This window comes from Dufourea novaeangliae, unplaced genomic scaffold (assembly GCF_001272555.1).
Source record: "Dufourea novaeangliae isolate 0120121106 unplaced genomic scaffold, ASM127255v1 scaffold56, whole genome shotgun sequence".
Taxonomy (NCBI): Eukaryota; Metazoa; Arthropoda; class Insecta; order Hymenoptera; family Halictidae; genus Dufourea; species Dufourea novaeangliae.
This window is the reverse complement of record NW_015373942.1, coordinates 4,741,399-4,766,412: the sequence shown is the minus strand read 5'-3', so window position 1 is coordinate 4,766,412 and position 25,014 is coordinate 4,741,399. Positions and strand designations below refer to the sequence as shown.

Sequence of the window (25,014 nt, the reverse complement as noted above, 5' to 3'; positions counted from 1 at the left end):
ATGCGTACATATTAACGACACAATGTAATGATTCGCTGATGCTCTATTATTATAATAATTAAGGATTATAAATAATGAATGTCTGTAATAAATAAAAACTACCACGCAAACGGATGAAAGGGATTGGTAGAGGAAACAAACATCCATGGTGTCCCATACTGAAAGAAACTGGCATAGCCATCATCCCCCGAAAAAATCACTGAAATTCTTGTGCCAATAAAAATCGAGAATATTAAAGCCAAAGGAAAGAAAATGTACAGTTGTCTTTCAGTATAGGATTATACTTTTCAATTCGAGACATACTATGAGCTAGGTATCATCTAACGCGATCGATAAACACGCTTCTTTCGTGAAATATCAAACTTAAAACTTTTCCATTTTGTATATTCATCTGTTACACGGTCGCGGTGCCTACCCACGCTTTTCAGATGGAACGTAATTACATTCTGGATTTATCAAGGGAGAAAGAAAAAACCAGCACATTAATCACGTTATTGCGTACTCGTGGACGAGTGTAGTTTCCATTGTTACGGTTACGCAACGAGGAAAGTTGAAGGCAGCAAGCAACTTTGACTCGAATTTTCCAGGATGCACTCGAAACTTTCCGATGCTGGAATAAGCCGCGCCGCGACGTCGATGGAACGTCAAACATCGTGTTGCATCCCTTCGAACTTAGAATTTCACGATTCACGTTCCTGTGATCGCCGCGGCCGGTTAGACCATTCTATTCTGATTTTCAACAGGATTCCAACGAAATTCAATCGAAATTAATTACCTATTATCCACGATTGTTCGGGTAAATGATAACGTTAATGGATATAAATATGAAATCCGATATAGTGGACAAGTGAGGTAATTTATCATTGTTTCGTATAGAATAGGTACGCAATGATCCGGATAAGAAAAACTAAGATACATTGTTCATATATAACAAAGGAAGTTACGTATTCCCTTCCTACAATAGCACTGTTCAAGACTAGCAATCTATTGTCAGCTTTATCTCTATCTCTCTCGCTCCACTACTGATGCTAGACCCGTCCACTACATCTCGCTATTACGTAATGGCGACATGATTATAAAGGACGTAACGAGGCGCGATTATAGGGAGGTAATACTGTGAACAATTTCGAATTGAATTTATTACTAAATGGATTATTTGTATCATATGAAAGAAATTATTCGAAGGCTTGAATTTATACCCACTTGTCTATTAAAGGACTCTGATGTGTAGCATTATTGTACATACCCTAATACATGTTGAACTTCTATAATCGCGATGTTCAGGGGAAAAGTGTGCATAATATAAGATCGGTGATGTCTGTTGTTGGGTAGGAGCGGTCGTGTACCGCGCACTGGGGCCAAGGGTGGGCCGAGTGTCCGTGAGCCCCAGCGGGGGTTGCACCGGTAAGCTTCAACCCCAAAGTGCCAGATTGTTCCACCAAGTTCTCGTGTTCTCGCTCGTGTTGACGGTAACCGTAATCCGTAGTACTCGTAGTACGTACCTAAATTCCACGTATACCAACACGTACACACGCACAACCACTCAGAGACATACACACACGTATACCCACGTATCGTAAATGTTGTTTCCTTCTTTTTATAATTCGTGCATTATCATATCAATCCCGGGATTCGTCGAAGCGGCAGTTTTTATCGTATTGAAATGCTCTGACGTGCAACGTATCCTGGTAATTAAAGTTTTCATAACGGAATCGGAAAATAGAATTGCTCGTCGAGTCGAGTCGCTCGAGTACGGCATTACCGTTCGATCAATACGATAATTAGGTAATTATTGAAGTACAATGGGAGGCCGGTTGATCGTTGAAATATGTGGATAATTAAAGTCCGGTCGATGTTATAACCGCGTTATTTTTTATTTGTATGAAAATTACGTCGTTGGGAATACGAGCGTTTGACAAGAGAACTTTTATTCCGTGATCAATGGCGGGTTTCGAGCTTTTAAAACTCGTTCTAGCTGTTCTGTGAAAAGTCTAATGAATAAAATATTCTAATTATTCCGTATGTATTATCTAATGTCTGTTTTTTTTAACTTCACCGGAAAACGTTGCAGACTTTAACGAAATCGTGACTTTAAACGTGAATTAATCAAATTCAAACATTACCCGATCGTCACATTCGCATGAGTACTTGTATGCTAAATTGTATTCATGGCTTAGAAACCAATCGAAATTATTTTCATCTCGAAACTGTATACTTTATACATATACAATTGGTATCTCGTCATTCACACGCACATCATTTCACGTACTATCGAACCCTTTCACTTCACTACACTTTATTACACGTTCCACATTACTTGTTCTTAATGAATTGGATACAAGTCCTTGTTGCCAATTAGTTGTTTTAGGTACCCATAGTTCGAGCATTGTTTTCTGATAGTATTTATATACATATATACTGAACTGGTAGGTTTTTGGTACATATTAATATTATGTTATATATATATATTATACATATTAAAAGTTTATGGAATGCTTAGGAGACAGAACGCCGTATATTAGTTGTGCATCCGTTTGTTCGTTGTTGCGCCTGTAACCATTTCGTCAACGAGGCTGAAGATATGCGTCGTCACAATGATATTCGTTCGCGTGACGAGATCCAGCCGAATATTTATGAAACAAGAGGTGGGAGAGTAGGGCAACGTATGCATTCGCTGCAAAATTGCGCGTTACTCGAATAAATTTGTACTCACCCCCGCTCCACCCCTGCGTTAATATTCGAACCCAATTTTATTCGTTATTCTAGTCATTCGTTGTTCGTGTTTTATTCGCACTTCTCGTTACTCGCGTATAGGATTAATTGTAACACGGAAAAAACATTATTTCAGTTATAGAACGACGGATAACAGCGACGAATAATAATACAATTTTACCCGATAAATAAATTTCCATTCGTACAATATTAGTCTGTTCTAATCGAATTTTTCGCCTAATATCAAATTCGACCGATATCGTCGATGATCTCAATTACCATCCCCGAAGAGGCTATTATTATACACGTAATTGAGTATCGTGAAAAGTGTTCAAATCATCCGTGCCAGTTTTAACCAATATTTTCGAACGGAAACGAGCCTCCTCTCTCTCTCTCTCATCGCGCGGTGAAAATGCAATACACCGTTTCGATTTCCATTAAAGTGCAAATGAAAGAGTACTTTTTAGATTGAGGTATAGAAATAAAAGAACCTTTATCGGTTAGGATATCAAAGCTAGTCTATTGAAATTTACGAAGCATTAAAATTTGTATACATAGCCACAATATTATTCGAACGTTTCGCAATCGAGAGATCAGTAATTTCTTTAAATCACTACCCGTCAGTTGTATTCGTCGTTCATTATCCAAGAGATCTCATAAAACCTATCCATCGCGAAATGCGAACGCGACAGAAATTAATTACAGCAAGCCGAGGGAATGACTCTGTAAGATCTTCCGCGAATCAAAGGTAAAAAACACGAATACCGGGACATTTCATCAGCGGAAAAGGAAGAAAAATCCGATGGGGAAGACGGTAAAAAGGAAGTCGGATTGTTCCACTTCTTTTTTTTTAATACGCCTAGATGACACCGATGAAACGGTCGATTTCCCAGTTTTCACGAGACCGAACACGTATCGTTGTGCGAATTCTTCCAGGGGAATATTGATAACATACCTATTAAGTCACAATCAGTACAAAAGTAACCGCAGTTCGAACCATAGTTTACGCTAAATAGAAGCGAAAACGTGTCACACATTTCAAAACAGTGTAACTTTGGTAAAAGTGCATTAATTTCAAATCTGAAAAGAAAACCCTACTCCTGGAAGTAAGTAGAATCGATATCTGTAAGAGACTGTATTAAAAAGTAAATCGTGATAAATTTTAATAACTAATTTTTGGTTTCATTCGTCATGTTATATTTTCAATACAAAAATATAAAAATTTATTTTTATTTTGCAAGTTTGACTCCCGGATCAATTATCAAAAAATTGGAAAAAATATGTCCATATTTTGTGGTCTTTCCTCTTTCGAATTAATTTCTTCAATTCGGAGGTGCTCTACAATTGTGATCAGGCGAGGCTAAGAAAGATCGCAGTATATACGTATATTTTGTATTTTTAAATTTTCATTGCAAATTTATAATCAGCGACTTCGAAGAACTCAGTATGACAAAATTTTGTAAAAATCGAAGATCATCTTTGTATCCTAGCCAGTTTTTCGCGACTTAGAACCACTGTGATTGCGTCCCGATATTCCCGTGTTTTCCACACTCTCGCCCGAAGGAAAAACACATATTTTACACGCGGTCAGGGCGAAATTTAATACGCTGAAAAGTTCGCCGTCTGGTTGTTTTTCACCGGTTACCCGGATTCGTTCAAACAATAACACGCGTCGCTTCCATCGCGATCGTGTCGGCGATTAAAGGTAAAAGATATAATAGAATTTTGAATCTGTTACGGCAGGAGGATGGGAAATGGAAACATCGATGCAGTTAATCACTGAGAATTTCAACGATTTCCGCGATACAAGTTGGTCGAATGAATCACGAGAAGGGGAGGGATAAAATAGAAACTAAATACACAGAAATGGAAAGGATAAAATCGATCGATGAATCAGATTTATCGGTTAGATCGTGAATAAAGTATCTCCACCTAATCTGTCGTTGACGTTTAATTCTCGATCGCGGTGAAATGTCGCGAAGTTTATTGATCAGAAGCGCAATTAGTGTTTCGAACGAGCGTAGAAGGTTCGTCGAGGGGGCGAAGAGTATCGAGGAAACGTTTCAGGGACGAGCCATCTTGAACGATTTCATCTGCGCATCGAAACTTTGAATTACTTTTCGTCGACTCTTTACAATCTTTTCCAGTTCCCCCCGTTCAACCCCGTTCGTCCGGTTCCCCGTTCCCTTGTTTGTAATGCATTTCTGTTTCTCGAAGCGACTTCTGCTTACTCAGATTGATACGAGAGATTCCTAAAACTTTCTGGCCGGGACTGACTGGGATCAGACGCAGAGATGGGAAAATTCATTATCTAGAATTCTAGATGAAAAGTTTCGAATAACAAATAAAAGCTAAAAAATACTACTTCGCCATTTTTTTTATTGATTAAACGTGAAAGTTCCGATTTTTGTAATGAAATATTACTTCTTCTTAAATGAATTATGAAAAAATTAAAATAAATTTTAAATGAACACTTAGCAAACGATTACAGACTCCTCTCGATTATTGTCTCAAACTCCGATCCGCGCTAAGACAATAATTTTAATCGTAAATTCGTTTTTTTGTCCGAAGCCCGAGCCTCGGCAACAAAATATGCGCTTGACAGGTTCCACGCCCCCCGCCCCTCCTAACCGTGGTGGGAATAACGCCTGGACAATAATCGTGTAGAACAAGTCAGACGATAATCGAGAGGAGTCTCTACTTAAACTGGTTAACTGTTTAAATGTCAGAATAACACTCTCAGATACTGCTGCTTTTAACTATATGTATTATTCGAATAAAACTCTGCCCATCTCTGATCAGGCGCATTCTTATATACTATTATTGAAATTACTGTACGACAAAAGTTTCAATAATTATTCATAAGTTCTTATTATACGTTGTTTTTGGGAAACGTCTATTACGAATACATCACTATCGTATATCTTTATCTTACCGCAATATAGTAGATTGAACAAAATTTTATCTGAATAGTGATTTGAACATTGTTATTATATGTTTTAGTGTTTTTAGAAAAATATTTCAATAGTTTATTATCGGTACATACAGTACCGCTCGGAATTATTCGAACGATACGACTTTAGGAGTTTATGGCAATGTTAGGACTCAGTTATATATTTTATGACCCAGTATAATGGATAGAAAGTTTTCTGTGTTTTCTTAAATCAATCCAGGAGTTTGAATAATTTTGAGCGGTACTGTACATGGAATTTTTAATTAACGTATTCATTTATAATTTCCCTAAATTTCTTCAATATTATCCACTCGTGCCTAAAATTTATGAAATCTTTGAAATTAATTCCAAACATAGAAAGATGAACTGTCTTCGACTTTCGTGTTCTAATCGCCTAGTTTCAACTCACTTGTACGTTATATATCTGATCTTCAAACGTTGTCGTACTTTATCCCTGTTAAAAGTGGGCTCAGGTGCGACGGACGCTTGAAATTGTCTTGAAATATATTCATAGAGATTAGATTGTCAGCAGGATCTCGTGTTGATACTTCGTTGTGTCGATTGTGTCCGAGAGAATAACTGTTTGATAAATAACGTAAAAAGAAAAAAACGTAGCGTAAAGAGTCTCCACTAAAATTGTACTCTTCCTACATATATTCTACTCTCTACGTGTCGTATTATTCTCCATAGTATCTAGAATAGCTGAAACGTAATGGTAACGAGATATCTTTTAACTAATATGTATAAATATACATATACATACACATATATATATATACATTTGAATCCCGTATCTCGTACTGGTGTTGGATGACTGCCTAGCTCATAGTATATAGATACTTCCACGATCTCCAGTTTTTCATTATTCGTAACAGTAAAACAGCCTCTAAACCGCTACATTTAGTTTTCACTAGAACTTTAGCATTAACGTCTTTTAGACCTGTTTTTTGCCGAACGTAACGTAACACGACCGATTTTGTGTGTAAAATACGTGTGTAGCATGGGAAGAGAAAAAAAGCTCCGAATCCTTTCCGGGGTGGGTCTGACCGCCCAAAAACAAAAAAAAAAAAAGAAAATGAAAAAAAAACACGGAAAGGATTTCCATCGGTGAATTAGAAGGTATGGCCTGTCCCATGTCATGGCCTGGTCCTCGCTCTCGTGCGTTTGCACGCGCGGGCGCACGAACATCGTCCAGCCGATTTCCATCGGAGAGAGCTGCATGCATTCAGGTTCGATGTTTCGTAGTTCTAGTGAAAACTGAGGTTCCGTTTTTCCACGTTGCGATATATAATGTTTTCCCTTGGCCGCGTCCGACCCATAGCCACCCGACAAGAGTGCCAGGCTGTCGATGAAGATCGACGATTTCCCGTTTCATTTTACAAATTATTCCGTCGCCTATCGTGTTTCTCGTTCACGCGTTACCTCGACACACACGCGTACATTTTGTATTCTTTTCGCCGTCAGAAAATCATTCGTTATCGCGTTTCGATCCTACCTATATATATATATATACATCTCCCCTCCACCCCCTCACGATCAAATCGTAACTCGCAGTTCCGTGACTTTTTCGCGTGGATTCCTACGGTTCTACGCGTACGCACCGGCTATGGGTCACTTTTGTACCGCGAGTAATTTATACACGAATTAACTTGAGTCTCGAGTAATCGCAAAAAAAAATATAAAGATAATAAAAGAGGAGGTGAGACGTCTGGGACAGGATTGTTGCCGAGACCGATGACGAAGACTACCTTGAAGAAGCAGTCACCTAGGGGCGAGTAATCTACCATCTACCTAAAACCTACTGTCTCTTAGAAACGTCGTCGTATATACAGTGGTTTTTTATTATTATACATATTTATTGATAGTAATCAGACCTAGTGCGACCACGACGGGGTGGATCGTTCACGATTGGTCCCGGGACACCTTGGTCGATTTCTGATAGGACGCAGAACGACACCTGATCATCCGTGTCGAGAATTAACGATCGCTCTTACGTATGGCCGTTTTACATATCCTCCCCCGTTGTGGTGCAAGAACGTAGTCATACTTAGTAAAATCGAGCTGAACGGGTAATAAATAGTCTCTGGTTAGTAAGCAGTTAGTAGTTAATACAGATTCGTTTGTCAACTTGACTTTTGTAATTTAACGTTTACAGTAATTAACATAGTTCACCAGCTGAGATTGCCAATCCTCCGCAACGCGAATACGAACACGTTCGGTATCGATATGAATTTTACCGAATTTAGAATGTCTTCCAATGACCCGTATTCCAACGGAGACGGTATCAGCGCGATGGAAAGTGGAGCAGTTGGCAACCTTAGCAGTGTATAGGCTACTAGTCAGAATTTCGACGATAAAATAGAACACGTCGACCGACCCGTAAACAGTAACCTTTTGTCTATTGGTGGACAATTTTTTAAATGTCGTCTCAGTTTGATTAAATGGTTATAGACACAGTAGTACGAAAAATGGCGCACCTGGGGGCTGTGACCAGCCGTGATGCCACAGCCTCGATGTCGCCGGTCCAAATAGTTCATAGTACAATTTTCATAGAACAGTAGATTAGTGCGTAGATAGTATGAGAGTGATACCTTTATTTTTGTGTGTCGTGTGTATACCCGCAGAGTTAACTGTCCGTATCTTTTTAATACGTATTCACGTACATATACATATATTATGTAATTATCCCTTTCATTGTACTGACCACCCGTTGTATCTACGAATAGTAATTTTTTTGACATGTACTAGTACATTTAATACCTGTTACTTCGACCGTTGTTACTGTTTTAAACATCGTTGGAGTTTTACTTGACACTAGTGGTTAGAACGCTAATTAGTAAATAGCCAAATGAGACACTTTTGGCGCGTACGTAGTTTAGAATTTTTCAACGTTGGAGATCGATATATATACTATATATATTTTTCACCATACCTTTATGCCTTATATTCATACATTCGAGATTTTACGATACTTATTATTATTGTTATTATTATTATTATCGATGTTATTATTGAATTACGTGTCTGTAGTTTTTAGGATGTGCAAATTAACCATGGTAAAAATCTTTCCTTTTGTTGACGCTTCACGTTCTCGTCGCTGCACGAGGACACCAACCGACTAATAAGCCCCGCTAACTAATCAACTATAACCAACAACATCGTTATTGACCGTACACGTGATTCGTCCAGTGTGTTGCTTCTGTCAAAGCTGTACGCTTGAAATATTCTCGGGGGAAGGAAAAGGTGCTTTCTCGTCGTCGCTGAACAGTGGTCCACGTTGAAACGCTTAATTGCAATCGCGGGGACGGCAGTCGCGCATTACGTTCGGTACGTGGATTAATCGTCTCGAAATAATATTCGCGTCGCGCGAATTACATTTCCCCCTTATTGCTTCGTTCAACCGTATTATCTATTTTTCCCTCCTCTTGCATGCGGTACCATCGCGCCCCGCGTCGGTCCTGTATTCCATAAAACTAATATTTCAGGAGAACGTACTCTACCGATATTTCGAAGTGTATTCTCTCCGATACCCGCATCCCCCTTCGAACAAAACAGTTCGATGCGTGTAATAGCGCACCTGTATTTTACTGCCTGTGCATGTAGAACCAAGAGACATTCTATGGATCGACGAACAGTTTCATTTACCCCAAATGCAATATTCTTTCTTTTCAGCCATACATATTCAATAATCAACGAAGATTCAACCCAATAAGATTAATCTTTCCATGATCATCTGACACTTGTTATTAATATTTTTACTAGCAAGGCTCTATTCATTTACCAACTTGAAACACTCTGTCGGCTTTGTTTTCGCTTAATTTCTCCAGAGAATCACGTAAATTTCATGACAACATCGTACGCAGCGTCACAAATGATTTTTTATTTCTTTCGATCATTCCCAATTTTTTTTTGAAAAATTAATTGTGCCTGTTACAAGATACGACGCGACATTGGCTAGGAAAATGGTTGCTACCCGGGTCGAAATCATTCGCCTGTCACGGTGTCACAGTCTTCTTCCACGCCGATATTTCATACCACGCGAGTGGATTTTCGCCGAGGCAAACCCCTTTATCCGGATTCTCGATCGTATCCACGTCAGCTGGAGATACACTCGAAATAGATGAACTCTTGGCCTAGATCTTTATGCCTCCGCCCGTCGTCGTTTCGATGAAAACGATCGAACCCCGCCTTTAAGAATCTCCACGTCGGGTTCGTATTACACTGATCGCCGGTGACTCTTGTTGGAGAAAGATAGCTCGCACTTTCCTTGATCAAATGGATGGCTAGAACTGGTCGTGTGTGTAAACTCATTGCCGCGCATGGATCTGATTGAGTTCAAACAATGTATTTTTAGGTCGACATAGTGAATCGAATTAACTTGTTTGAGATTACGAGTTTCGATAGAGTAACAAGGTAGAAGTATTGTTCAAATAAGGGTATTTGTGAAATTTGATTTTAATATGGTTTAAATCAAAAATTCACGTTTCTTTAACCAATGGTAGAATTTAAACTGATCATGGAACTTGTTTCTCCCAATAGGATAAATGTCCCAATTCCTGTCAGTGTCCCTAATATTACCATTTTATTTATTTCACTTAGTAAGAGCGTAACGTATAACGACTTGTATACAAACAAAATTTATTATTATATTGGGACTATGATTTACGGGAAAACAAAAGAATAAAAAAATATATAAAAATAACTTTAATTCTTGAGGTGACAGTTGTAGGAACAATGGGATTGCTTGCAGATTTTAATTAATTATAAATTAATTCTTCAGATTTGGTGTATAAAACTGTTTTTTTAATGAAAAACATGTTAAACACCAATATGTTCTAAACCGAGACGATTTTAAGGTTAAACAACACGTAAAATGATTAAATGAAAATACGCTACAATCTTCAGGTAGCAGTAATTGGGACATCTACCCTAATTTCATCGCATCAAAGGTAAAATACAAAACTTACTTCAGTTTTTCGCAAAGATTAATAGCGTAAAGATAAATCCTAATTCATTATATTTATATCTGTTTCAATAAATGGAAGAATATAGTGTCGTCCCTATTTTTATAGATAGTTGCTTAGCAGTCAAGTTTTTTGCAACTTCTTTTTACATAAAATGCAATGAAAAATACATCAGAATATGTTAACAACCCTCCAACAAGAATCACTGAGATCCCTATTTCTCGCGAACGCGAATTTTCGGACGGGAATACGAGAGAATATAAAAGTGTAGTATATCGATGCCCACACTCACGAAACCCAGAGACTAGCCACCCATTTCCAACACACGTGGTTCCCTTGTTCCGATAAACGTCTGCGGGCAAAGTTTTCCGGTTCATTCGTCACTCCGTCTGACAAGCACTCCGATTTCGTTCTTTATGTCCACGTCCCTGTTACGTCGTTGGCCTCGAAGTTCCACCGGAAAATGAGGTGCCATTGTCCAAATGTTTGTTTTAAGCTCGATATACCGGCTACAAGTTCCAAATCTTCGTTTCCGGGAATGAATTCGAGAACCCGACAGTAGCAAAAAGTATTTCATTCCAGACCCTTGTTGCAATTATTCGCCAGAATAACAGAGCAAATCCCAGAAGAAAATACGAGATTTTCGGAATCCCAATGTCCTCCAACTTCAATAAAAGACAAAAATCTTTGAACTCGAGACACACCACGCCTTGCATAGGAAGCACCGAATTCTCATAAAATTTTCGATTCACCAAGGGATAAGTCGCGAACTTGCATCCCCTATTCCCTGCTCTCAAAAGTTTTCGCTCGCTATCAGCCAATCCGATCGAGTATCAAATTTTCGTATATCGCAACTGGTCAGCACGGGCTACCATTTATCACAGACAAAAGTTTCGGCAAAAAGTCCTCCGGTGACCTGTTATTGTTCCGTACAACTCGAAGTTTCCTTGAAAGACCCCGTGAGCCAACAGCGTACGCGTTCCGCGTATAACCGAGTTGCGTATTTTCAACCACCCTATTTCTATTCGTAGCCAGGCACACGGGGGAGACAAAAAAAAAACAGTCTGTACTGTCTGTAGCTGCACTGGCTCGAAACATCCGGCTCAAGCCCGACCGAATCCGATAGAGACAAGCCACACCATTAAGCGGCGTGATACCCCCATACAAATCACGTCGATCCGCGATTTATGGTCTGTTCACCCCTCTCGCAATGATATCCTGTTATCAGTCCCACCGGTTACAATTCCTGCAACGAGATTCGACTCTGGAAATACTCCGTGTTTCCACGCTGTCCGAGCTGTGATTCTTTTCTCGGGCATTCACGCCGAACGTGCAAGGTACGATCTGTTGAATCAGTGATTTCCCTCACAGCGACGCAATCGTATTACACGGTAAGGTATTATGGAGATTTAATAGCTGCCAAAGCATCACGATATTTTTCATCGTTCATTAATTTATACGTTGAATCGATGGAGAATCATCATGTATTCAGTATTTTTAGTTCGTTCACAAATTTCAAACTTTTCCTTCGATTCCCACACAGTTCCTTGGCTTCATGCTTTCCTTTCGGATTCAATGTTTTGTTTAGCGTGCATGTAGATCGTTAACTATGTAGAACGAATTCTGTAATTCACAGCCACTAACTTAGCGTAATATTTTATGTTTCGTAAAAATTTTCAACATTTTCGTCGATTCTTACGTATATCCAACATTCCTGAAACTTATTTCTTTGAGATGGTTTTGAAAAAGGAGTCGAAGAATTCGCAGGTCCGTACCCATAAAGGTAGAGACAATATTCCCCAGTCCGTTTTGATGGGACAAAGTACAATTCTCTGTTTCACTAACGATGCATTTAATTGAAGCTGTGTATAGCACATTGGTCTTCCGTAACTTTAAATTAATGATAGAACACGAGTCACTCGAGCTACTGTATTATTATTAGACTGCGAACATCGATCTTTAGACATTTATTTCCAGAAACTGAACACAAACAAGAAGTTCTTTACTATACTGAGAATTCTATGAGATTCCACGTAAAATGAAAACCATACTAAAGTTTAGTGAACTTCGCAATAATATTGAATTTCAGACGATTCAGTACGCCATAAGTGCATAAAATTCACAATCCAGTTATTATATTACCTGCAAACGTAGCTGATCCCACAGAACCACTTTTTCTCTATAATATCGCTGCATTCCATGTTACAAATGATAAAAGTGTACAAATATAGTTTTCTACATCCGTTTAGTCCATTACAACTATAAATCAAGTATTAATTGATCGATGCAATTTCGACCCAAACTTAATCAATTTTCAAATCCACGTTCTGATCCATACTTCAACCTCCAATGGTAACTTTTGCACATGCTATATAGCTAAATTCTTCGACTCCACGTCAGGGACATTCATTTTTTTCTATTCCCGTAAAATATCGATAACGAGTTCGCCCCATTGATCCTCGAGTTCTAGCAAATATCAAAAACAATCCCACGTTCTCGTTGCTCTAACAACTGCTATAATTCACCGGCGGCGCATGTCCCCTGGTTTTCATTCCTCGCTTTTACCCGATGTCCTGTCCATTCCCCTCTGTTTCCACGGTTCGCACTTTCCGCGACGATGTCCCCGGGGGGGGGGGGGGGATCCCTTGTGTGATATCTTTTTTCTTTGATTCCAATGTTTTAACTGCTCCGCTCGCGGTAATGCACACCACGGATACCTGTTTATTTCACTGGGAGCCGAGACACGGGAAAAAATATTGCGAAACGTCGAGTTCGTCAGCATTCATCGGCGTACACGCTGCAGCATTTTTTCAAACGGTTTAAAAGATTCATGATCTTCGTTTGCCACGGAGCTGCCGAAAAAGCTATTCTTTATGAATATAAATTCTCTATTATCCGACATAACTAAAAATAATTAATATCTGAAGATTAATGTTGCCGCATAAAATCGGGCTAAATTAGTTATAAATTTTTCTTTCTGGGTATCTAGAATTTTCGTTCCTGACAATTGGTGTTATTATTCCTCTGACTTTTGACCATTGCTTTTATGTCTTGAACACGCATAATTTCGTATTTGTATGTTTAAGTGTTTATTTATTGCGGCAAATAAAGGGTGCTTGTTTCACGGAGCATCTGTCATAAGTATGAAAGCACCACAACCCTCTAAATATTATGTCTTTGGTTACTTGTACCAGTTTTCATACTTTTGGCCGATTAACTTTCATTTCGTGCGACGATCATATAGATTATAACGAAATCAAAAGATCACTGTTGTCATCTGTGTTACATTAATGTTATCAATTTAGATTTCCACGATCAAGAAATTCGTATAGCCTGCTGTTTCCTGAATCATCGAAAGAACAACTCATCGCATTTGTAACGCTCAAGATGCTCGCACAATTATTATCTAATATTATTCTTGTAACTGAATGGTAATCCAATACAGTGTTTCGTACCATTAATTTCCAAGAAATTTATTGAATAATAATCTTGTAAACATCTCGTTAGCACGACACTTTAGTTACAAGTAAAAACCTATACGGCTGCATCATCGACAGCCAGTTAGGTTTATACTTATAACTACAAGACGCCCTGTATAGCTTCACGAGCGAATTTCGTTAAATACTTTTTTCACTTTATTTTCTCGCCGTCCCGATCGTTCCCCGTTTTTTGTTTTTTTGGTTGTTTTCCAACATTCTCAGTTCTCTTCTTGTTCTTTATCAATGTTAGGAGTGCCGGCAGTGTACTACCACGGAACCGGAAGCGACAATGCAAGCCACGCGTATACGGAGACACCGATGCAACACGTCCAACGGACTGCAATCCGGAAGAAATGTATGAAGTCGACATTCACTCTGGACTGGAAATCCGCAACACGCCCTTCATTACTCCCCCTTTAATCTATTTGTCTTTCTGTTTCTCTGATATTCCTCACAAATCTGTCCCTCTCTATCTCCCACCCTATATCTTTTTTCTTTATTTATCTCTTTCGTTTCATGTGTTCCTTTCTAGGAATACCAGTTACAGACTCCACTCAATTATCGTCCTGAACACGAGTCCACGCTAGGACAATAATCTTATAGGGAGAAATGTTTCAGACCCTCGTAAATTCGTTTTTTCCCGAAGTGTGAGTCTCGACAACAGAAGTGGAGGGGCAACAAAGTCTACGGTTGACAGGTTCCACGCCCCCTCCCCCCCCCCAGTGGTGGGGATAACGCTTGGACAATAATCGTGTAGAACAAACCAGACAATGATCGAGAGGAGTCTGTACTATTAATTCAATCATTTCGTGTACGCGAATATTTCGTTTACCTGTTCCGCAATTATTTATCGGGATTCATACATTTCGACCTCTGACATGGGATTACGAAAACATTCGAATATTGTCCACCGCGCAATCGCCTAATAGCGACGAAATCAGCGGATCAAGCATTACTCGTGGACCTTAATCGTAATCCATTGTACTAGTCGATGGTCATGGAGTTCGATTATAACAAGACAAATATTTTACGAGCACTCGTCACGTTAGCGCGAACGGTGGATATACATATATTTGATCTCTAATTCACCGACGACTCGGAGGAATCGTCGTGTAAATATTCCGCGACGCCTGGTCGAAACGCGGTTGGATTCTCTAAGTGAAGCGCGTCCGAGGTAACGCTTTTCCCGATTGTTCCCTTTTTCCAGGCGCGACGTACGCAAACGTCGTGAGCGTACTGTCGTCCCCCGAGCCCAGAGCGAACATACGGGGGAACAAAAGGGTACAGAGCGAATGGAAAAGAAAGAAAAAAAGAAAATGAACGAAATGGAAGAACGAAAGATTCGTGAATCCCGAAGAACGTGTAAAAAAGAGTCGCGCTGCGCAGAAGAAAATACATTTCTTGTGTAGGGATCGCGGCGACGAAGCAACACACATGGAGAAATCACGTCTTGTGACTCTTTCTCTGTCCTTTCGGCCCATCGGTGGTCCGACGTCACAATTTGTGTATTCGCTCCTTTTTCTCAATTAGCGACGAAATCACCGACCCCACCCGATCCTGTGGCGGTGAATAAAGGAGACGAAACGTAGTAGTGTAACAGAAAAAAAAAACGTACAATTTATAACGCGATACGTCTACACGCGCACAATCAAGCGCGGAGCAGTTGTGATCAGAGTTTTATGTTTCAGTGGATCTTACCAACGGACAGCTCACCCCCAACAACAACACGCCCTTGCTCACGCAAGCTCTTTCTGGTACGTCTAAAATAAAAAAACAACGTCTACTTTCTTTTGGGCTTTCGATTCTCTACCGCTTTTCTTAATTTGTCTCTTGCATTTTATCGAATAAGAAATAAGCCTCGCCCACACAAACACACACACAGACACACATCCTCTTGGATCCCGCAGGTTTTATGTGTACACATAAGAATGCACGGCAGATATAGGTATAGAAGATGCGTCACACAATTGGGACGGGTTATATCTCAAACTTGCTGAGAACACTGTACCTTAAGGACAAATTGAATGGTATGGTAATATCTATTTTTCTATGGACTTCACTTTCTTCGTAAGTGCAACGATGCAGTCAAAAAATACAAATGTATTGGATTTTTAAATGGAATTGTATATTTCTTCACTCCCAGCAATTCCTTGGGACATTTTGCGTGAAAAAGTATTACGGTACAATGTTTAAGAAACCAATATTACAAGAGATAACTCACAACTCGAATTTTATTGATCGCTGACATATCTCACGTATGCAAGTGTTTACAATGAATACGTAGAGTATCTTCCATGAAACGTACGACTTACGAAAAATCTGAGATATCTCGCAAAATATTAATTTTTTGAATATCGTACCCTGATACTTTTTCACACAGAATGTTCCGAAGAATTGCTACGTCTGAAAAGATACATGCAATTCCATTTAAAAATCCACTGCATTTACATTTCTCACGTGTATCGTTGCACTCATGAAGAAGTCAAAGTCGCAGAAAAATAAACATTACCATACCGTTCAAATTTTTCCTCTATAATTTTTCTCTATCTTTCACCAATTCATTCCCAATTCCGTGACGCACCATGTACATACCTCTTCTCCCACCCGTGGGGAACGACGCACGATTTCCGATTCTTGATAGCTTTTCATTATCGAGTCACGCAAGATAGAAACGAAAGCAATGTATACGGGCGTACACGACGATAGCTCGGTACGGCTTCTTACGGCAGACCTTCGTGATTGCTACATCGAGACGTTACGATATACACCAGCCAGATCCGGTATTACGGCGCAGCAATGGGACCGTGGAACTCGGTGTAATTCAATCCTCTTTCGTGATTCGATTACCGTGCTTTAACCGAAACAAGCTTTGCATTACGCCCTAATGGCAAATTGCAACCCTAATTCCGCTCTTTCGTACATCGAATCGTAAATGCGCGCGAACCGTTGCCGCGGTTGTTCCGCGGGAAAACTTGTCCCAAAAGGTTAGCCGTTGACGGATACGGTTACCACGTCGCGAAGTTATTTCTTGGTCGGTGGATCGTGACATTGTTTCCGCGATTTACCGAACTGTCACCGCGATGTCGTGCGAGGAATTGAAATGGCGAAGGGCGGACGCAATTGTGTTTCAATATTCGTTTCCTGATGGATCGATAGACGCCCACGGTCTCTTGGCAGCACTGTGTGTTCAGAGAGTTTACATCACGTACCAGCTTTTGGGAAAATCCATGTTTTCAACTCTACGAAAGAATAGAATGAGGTTCTTTGGAAAATATTAATTGATACGAAAATACATGGTGTTAATAAAAATGTGGGATACAGGGTCGATTTTACATATAAAAGTAAAACGAAAATCAAGAATGACGAAATTTGTATTTGAGGTTTCGGTTTCCGAGTTGTAATGACCCTCCGTGCACTGGCTTCCCGAGTTACATGTATTCCAATTTATCTTAGATTTCGAGAGAAGACAAACAATATCTCAGCAGAACCAACGCCACAAAATCTCGCCAGTAATGCCTAGACTTCACTGAAGAAATTTACGAACGTAATTCTCCTAAATAAGTAAAAGAGATCGTGCAGCCATCCCCCTGTCTAGAATTCTTTCCCAAGAATCCGCGCTAATTTCTCGAAAAATGGTCGGACTTTTCTCCGCCGCATGCTTTCACGACGTATCGTGAAAAGGACTCTCTTCCTAACTCGCGAGAGGCGGGGGTTAAGGAGCGTCGTTGGATGGAAGCAATCCCAGGCAGGTGGGGGGAGGGGGGTGGTGGTGATGGTGAAGAAAACGGTTGGCATGGAATTCTGGAAAGTGTCACGCGTGTAGAGGCGGCGACGGTGCGCCGGCAGCGAAATACACCGACTTCTCGGGCAACCCTTTTATGTTTTTTTTTTATTCAGTTTTTTCCCCCGTTGAGCGCGGATTCTGGTCCTGATCCGCCCCATCCCGACCCTCCCCCCTGCCGTCCGCAATCTCCTCTCAAATAAATCAAACTTTTGAATCGCGCTCGAGCTACCCCATTCCCTTCCCATCGACGAACCCGGGGCCAACGGCAGGAAACTTTGTAACCGGCCGCCATTGTCAAGAGTTTAAAAGCTGAATGGGGGTTTTAGATTGTGCATCGAGCGTTTTCGGTTCATGTCATACACCGACCCCCTCTCCCTGACTTTCTTCTTTTTTTTTTTTCTTCGAGCGAGTTTCGGATTCTTCGCGTTCTTCCAGCCACCCCCGCTTGCCCCGATATCTCGCTGCAATCTTCCGTTTTCTCTGGCCGTTTTCTTCGTTTTCTACCGCCTTTTATACGCGTTTCTCCGTGTCCACGCCGTTAATCCACGGGGGTATACGTATCGTGTACGTTAGATACGCGACAGCGCGTGGTAGTTCGCCATTGCTGAGAGGAAACGCGCGCGCGCGCAGGATACAACCTTCTAGGAATCTTGTAACATTAATCTCTTTCGTCGTTTCGCCCAGCCAGCGGTTCCGCGAGGTCCGTGAACGAAAAGCTTTTTCCGACCGTGCACAGATGACAAATCGGTAATTTATTCTTTTGCCCTGCTGGATGCTTCCTGTAACTCCGGACATATTTTAGGCTGTCATAATGCGTGGTCGCTAATGGGCACGAGAAACTTGCCCTGATAGATCATCCGTGTACAGTTTTCGAAATCGACACACGAGTTCGAGTGTCGTTTGGTTTTTTTTTTTTGCGATTCTTGAGTTAGCTGAAGGGAATCCGAGCGGATTCGTTGGCCGTGTACTTCTGACCAATAAGCGTAGTTTTATGGATTGCTGCGTTTGTCGTCGATGTTTCCTATATTTCGCTTTGCACTCCGCGCGGCTGTGTTCTTTGACGATTGTTGCTCTCTGCTCGCCGATTTTTTGCCGCTTTGTTATCTTCGGAGAATGGGTGAAATTGATCCGAACAGTACGTTTTGATAGAAAATGATAAATAATGATTTCATACATGATATTATTCGAGTGAAAGGTTATTCAATTAATTGTATTCCTGTGTTAGAAATCTAATTAGCAAGAACATATGTATTCATAATTAACAAATTAATTAACTAATAATCCTCATACATATAACATGGACAATTTATTAATTATCCAATTTTCCGTAAATTTTCTGTGTTCCCGAGCTAATTGAATAATTTACGGACGGTTAGCATTAGAGTAGAATATAATGGTCGAAACAAAACCAATAATGGTCGTGCTAACTAAATTATACATAAATTAATTATTATTTTAGAAAATTACCTATTAAATACATATGAATTGTTTATTAATCGAATAAGGAATAACGGATAGAATTTCATTCGAATAACACTTTTTATTAGACATTTACTCGAGCAACGGGCCAAGCTCAGTCTTCTTTCGAATGTGCTCTTTTTCTGTTCGTTTCGCAACATGTTTCCTTTGTTATAACGGCGGTAATGTAAATACCGCGGGATACGGGTACGAGAACGTCGTAGTCGGACGCAAAACGTTTCCTCTCGGGAGCGAAAAGCGGGGGCATTAAGCCAACGGACTCGAACTAAAAAGCACGTGCTCGACGATCCTTCTGTGTTAGCCGCCGTTACTGTCTTATGCGATTGCGTTGCTTGTCCTAGGCGACGTGTGCAATATCCGTATCTGTGCTGTCGGTTTCACTGTTGTTCCATTACGCGCAAAAGCTGTCTTGTAATCCGCTTATTGAGTATTCTCCCCCCTTTTTATTTGCTTCTTTCATGTTTACGTGTGTGCGTTCCGATAGTTTGTCTCCGGACCGGAGAGGCTTTACCGGTACCGTTCTTTCGTTGTATTGTATTTTTCTGTACACAGTGTCACGATGTTTATCGTTGTAACTCGTCGTTCGTTCGTTTGGTGTGTGATGTCTCGTGAATAAAAGGAAACAGATGATCGTTAAATAGAATTTCCTCTCGATCGAAAACCAATTACATACTGTCTACATGCTACACGTTAACTGAGGGATATACACATATGCACAGATGTTCAGTTATCGTGATGTTGATTGCGTGAGTTTGTTGCTGGCATTGTAAAGCGTGATCTGTGGTATTAAAGAGTACACTAGTTTTAATACATTGTTTCGATATACAGGGTGTTTATTAAAATGTGGGGGACAGTTGCCCAGGAATTCTACATGTCAAACTAAGACGAAAATCAAGAATGACGACATTGAGTTCGAAACTTTGTTTCACGTGAAATACGTCTGACGCGACGGGATATTCTACTTGAGAGACACATTGTTCAACTGTTTCACCAGTTGGTTTCATTCATTTTATTTTATATCATTCATTCAATTTAATTAGGTCATCGATCAAGCCGTGTATCATTTGGGAATCGGCTGTTCGAGTATTATAAACCATCGCGTTAAACGTATTTTAAGGTGCGTATCTACTTGTTGCGTATCGAGGATACAGGTATTTTCCCATATTTTTAACAATTATTTTGTTGTGCTTAGAACACATTTTCGTCTTTCTTGAGTTTTGTCTTAGTTCAGTACGTAGAATCCACCCTGTGAAAGTGTCCCACATTTTTATTCATAACCTGTATTAGTACAACTACATGTGACAATATAGAAGCGTGTTAGGTAATTGATGTCTTTAGGATGCGTAGAACCGACGAAACACAGAACCCGATACAGTTGTCGCTGCGAATGATTGTACATAATCCCATCGCCAAGTTTACGTTTCTGGCATGTTGTTTATGAAGTCGACCTGTGTGTAAACTGTAGGAAAATTGAAGAAATAAGACACTGAAGACAATCGTAGGTTTTTTCGGGTGTATCTTGAAACACGGCTACCTCGGTGGATTATTTAAAATAGCCAAGGTTCTCTCAACATAACGAATTAACGCCATTATACAGACAAAAATATCTACCATAATAAAATACACGTAAATACACTACTTCTTCTGGCATGTATTTCAAACACTTTGAAACGTTAAAAGGGAATAATAGTCCACCAATGACTACCCATTCGAACCTCGAATCCTATCAGATTGTCTTCCACGCAAACTTCAGAATCGTGAGAACGACCCAGTACGTTTCACCACTGATTCACACAATATTTCGACCTTGATTTACACAATATTTCGACCTTGATTCACGCAACATTTCGTCCTTGATTCACACAATACTTCGTTCGACCACCCGCAGAAAACACAATGTCACGACAGCCCCGAAGAATCCGAATAAAAAACAACCTCCAATCTTTCGGGCCCTCGGTTCACACAAGAATATTTACACGCGGGAAAGAAAGACAGATACGTGAACGTCGGCACGGCTAAAGTCGGTCGGTCGAGTCAGTCCTGTACATATACGAGGAGTGTTAAAAATTAAGGCGCGTTCGTTGCAGTGATGAACAACTACCAGGCGGCCGCAGCGCAGGCCGGATTCCCGCCGGCGTCGCCGCACGCGGCCGGCGGCCACGGCGGGCCACAAGGTCGGTCATTCCCTGCGGCCAACTCACCGGGCCCCATCGACATGTATAGCTCAAGCGCCGCAGCCGCAGCAGCAGCCGCAGCCGCTGACTCAGCAGTCGCCAGCTACGTCCAGGCCGCAGCTAGTCCGCAGCCCCCTACGACCGCGTTCCCTGCGATCGCCGTGTCCCGTGCCCCGCTCAACTACAGTCCCGTAAGTCCACTATACGAATCCCCCTTCACACAAAGAGGTTGCCCGTCGACCTCGTAGTATCGAGCGCAATACAAATTGGAGCAAAATCGGTTGGCCGCTATGGGTCCCCGTTCCCCTAATGTGACTCAGGACACTAGCCTTCTTAATCTAATTATCTTAACTGATAAATTCAAGCATCCGAGAAAAGATCAGGTTTTATCATTTTCTTTGTGTTGTCCTTGATTTTCACCATAGGATATTTTAATAATTATGCAGGCTGTCCCAAAATAGGTGGAAGTCCTTGAAAGGGGTGATTTGAAACAACTTTTTCCTTAGCGGAAAAGTTCTCCTAAGCTTTGTTAACGAGATATTAACGGAAAACCCCGACCAATAAGAGCGCGAGTCTGCCGGCTGAGTTCCAGCGGAAACGTGTAGTCGATGTACCGCAGAAGCTCACCAGCAGACTCGCGCTCTCATTGGTCGGGGGTTTTCATTAATGTCTTGTTAACAAAGCCTCGGAGAACTTTTTCGCTAAGGAAAAAGTTGTTTTAAATCATCCCAGGAACTACTCATTTCCGGGAGTCGAAGCTATTTTGGGATATCTTGTATATCTAACACAGACTATGTATTATCATAATATTTAAATCATCGATAAAATCACCCTCAGAGTCACTCAGAACCAGCGAGATAGAAGAATAATGAGAAGAAGACAAAAAGTAGACAGCAAGGATAAATCTGGTAACAATATCTCCAGGTAAAATTGTGGTACCAAATGTATAGATATATTCATTCTAAAAAATTCGTTCTAAATTCGTATTTATAGGCGGGGAATGGATTTCCACAAGGCAACTGATTTTGTTTCCAGTATGGAGAGTATTGTTCTACAAATATGACAAAAATAACAGTCACATTAATTTTTATATTAAATAGACAATTCTGCAATGAGATAAATAATTTGATAAATACGACCTTCAACCAATATTTCCTCCATCAGGAGATGAAAGAACGAAAAAGATATTATATTGGTAAAGTCTGCGCGCTCTCTAATTACATTGAATTGTAATATTGGAACTGCGCATACTTTTTGTGCAATTAAATCGTATCATTGGCTTTGATATCTTTACCCAATTATTATACCCTGCGCTCGATAACACTGTATCCTGAAGAAGAATCCTGTTATTTCGAAATATGGAAAAAAGGAGGAATGAAAACGATGTTGTACACCACTCGCTGAAAGGCTCCCTCAATTGATATTCATTTAACGATTTGCTCTTATTTCCACGTCAGACCTGAGCGAATAATTTTAATTAAACGTTCCGCTCCCGTCGAGGGAGTCCGATTAATCAAACTACTTTTCCAAGTATCCGAGTGTCCAACAGCTACTCAGTACTAACATCATCGAATTATTGAAATTGCGTGTGACGATTTTCCCGTCGAAGTAAAAGTAGGATAAAAATAAGCACCGAGTGAATATACGATAAAAAATAAGTCGAAAGGATACGATAAAAATAAGCTCTAGGGTCCGTGAATATTACGCAAATTGTTTTCATTAGAGTTTGTCACTTATGTTGCTGCAGCTTAGATCGCAAAACAGCTCTGAACGCTGAGCTTTCTCAGTTCGCCAAAATTACAACTTTCTTTTCATGTTTCTTCCCCTTTTTTGTACATATCTCCTTTTATTGATTCGACGAAGATTTTAACATTCAACGATGCAAACTTTCAGGATCAAGTATCGCAATTGCACGTAGTACGAACGTTATTGGAATCTTCTGAATAACCGTAGAGAATTATTCATTGTACAATTACAGGAGAACCTTAATGAAGCATTTGTCTACTTGTTTTAGGGTCCTCTAATACCAGCGGCGTTCACTAATGGCTACCATTGAGCCTTGTTAAGACCTAATAACAGGTACGTAAGTTATGTTTCCGATTTCCCCTTCCCTTTGTATCGAATCTTTTTCTCATTTACGTCGAATATTTCATGTTCCGTGATACTTAATACCAGAGACCTTCTCTGTTCGACGAATAATCAATTGCTCGTTGTAGAACCCGTATGGAATTTAACCTATCATCACGTGTATTGTAAAAACAATTCGTAGATAGTTCACAAATATAAACACCTTACCACTTTGCTTATCAGAGGTTACCTTTACCTGTTGATCCAAAGATTATAATATTTCTTCTGTTATTTCCCAAATTTAGAGCATAATTCTTACGAGTACAGTAATGAGAATCCTTCGTCCTTCTATAGTAAATGCAATCTAACAATCTATACACCCTATTCAAAGCCCCATTATTTTGTCAGATAATTGTAACTTACATGGAATAACCACTGTTTCCTTAAATATAGTGCTGGAAGAGAAATACTTTCGTGATACAAGTACAGAACGATTCGGTTTGGTGGTTGAAGAAATCATTTTCATCATTTCCTTCGCTTAGTCATCTCGATCAACACATCAAACATTCTGACTGAACTACACACACACACTTCGAATTAATGCGTTACCGCAGTTCCGATTACCATAATCCGAACACCGCTGTGGTTCTCTATTTCTCTGTTGCAATCATAAAATTGTAAAGACAAATAGACCGTATATTGTATCACGAGGGGATTTCGCCCCTTTCATTCGTAACTAGCAACCAAGCGCACTCCAGCCAATGACACGACCTGCTTGCGCTCATTCCCAAGATCATGGCTTCATTTCGATGAATCGTGTAGCACACGTCGTTTACCCCGTATTGTTTCATCAGCTAACGGAAACTCGATTTTCTTTGTCATCAGGATGGACGAGAGGGCAGAGCGCAGCACGGTCGACTGACGGTATAGTGAGCGATGTAAATGCCTTGGGAGAACTTATCACGATGAACGAGCTCTGGACGGAAGAGGATGCGTACCACCACCACCACCACCAACACTATCAATCGGAAGAATCGCGATTTAAGTAGAAATGAACGAGAGGAATCTTTACATCGGCGAGAAAACACTTCGAACTTGTGAATATGATTGTCATTGACGAAGAATTAACACCAAACAGAACATACAAACACACACACACACACACACACACATACAAATACGCATACACACACGGAAGAGGAGTTAATCTGAACAAATATTGAGGCACAGAACAAACGAGGAAAAAGGTGGGCGAAAAAAAAACGAAGATTGAAGACAAACGGGGAAAATTGTACATCCGATCTGTATCCAGAAAGCATAAGAGGAAAACGACACGCAAGAGGATTAAAGGTAGAAAAATGCAAAAGAAAAACACGAATAGGGGCGTAAGAGCTGCGTACAG

General features: G+C 40.2%; 1 protein-coding gene across 3 annotated transcripts in view; it reads left to right on the top strand.

The window, feature by feature from the left end:
* The window catches only part of LOC107185903 (RNA-binding protein Musashi homolog Rbp6), an 856,487-nt gene extending 831,496 nt beyond the window's left edge, over nt 1-24,991 (top strand). For 2 of the 3 annotated variants that reach the window (XM_015573677.1, XM_015573679.1), the window contains 5 exons: nt 14,359-14,463; nt 15,797-15,862; nt 21,459-21,736; nt 23,560-23,624; nt 24,498-24,991. In XM_015573677.1, coding sequence (XP_015429163.1) covers nt 14,359-14,463; nt 15,797-15,862; nt 21,459-21,736; nt 23,560-23,601 — 491 coding nt within the window. In that variant the 3' untranslated portion in view covers nt 23,602-23,624; nt 24,498-24,991. The remainder of the gene's footprint in view (nt 1-14,358; nt 14,464-15,796; nt 15,863-21,458; nt 21,737-23,559; nt 23,625-24,497) is intronic. The other variant, XM_015573678.1, reaches the window with a different exon arrangement.
* The last annotated feature ends 23 nt before the right edge of the window (nt 24,992-25,014 follow it).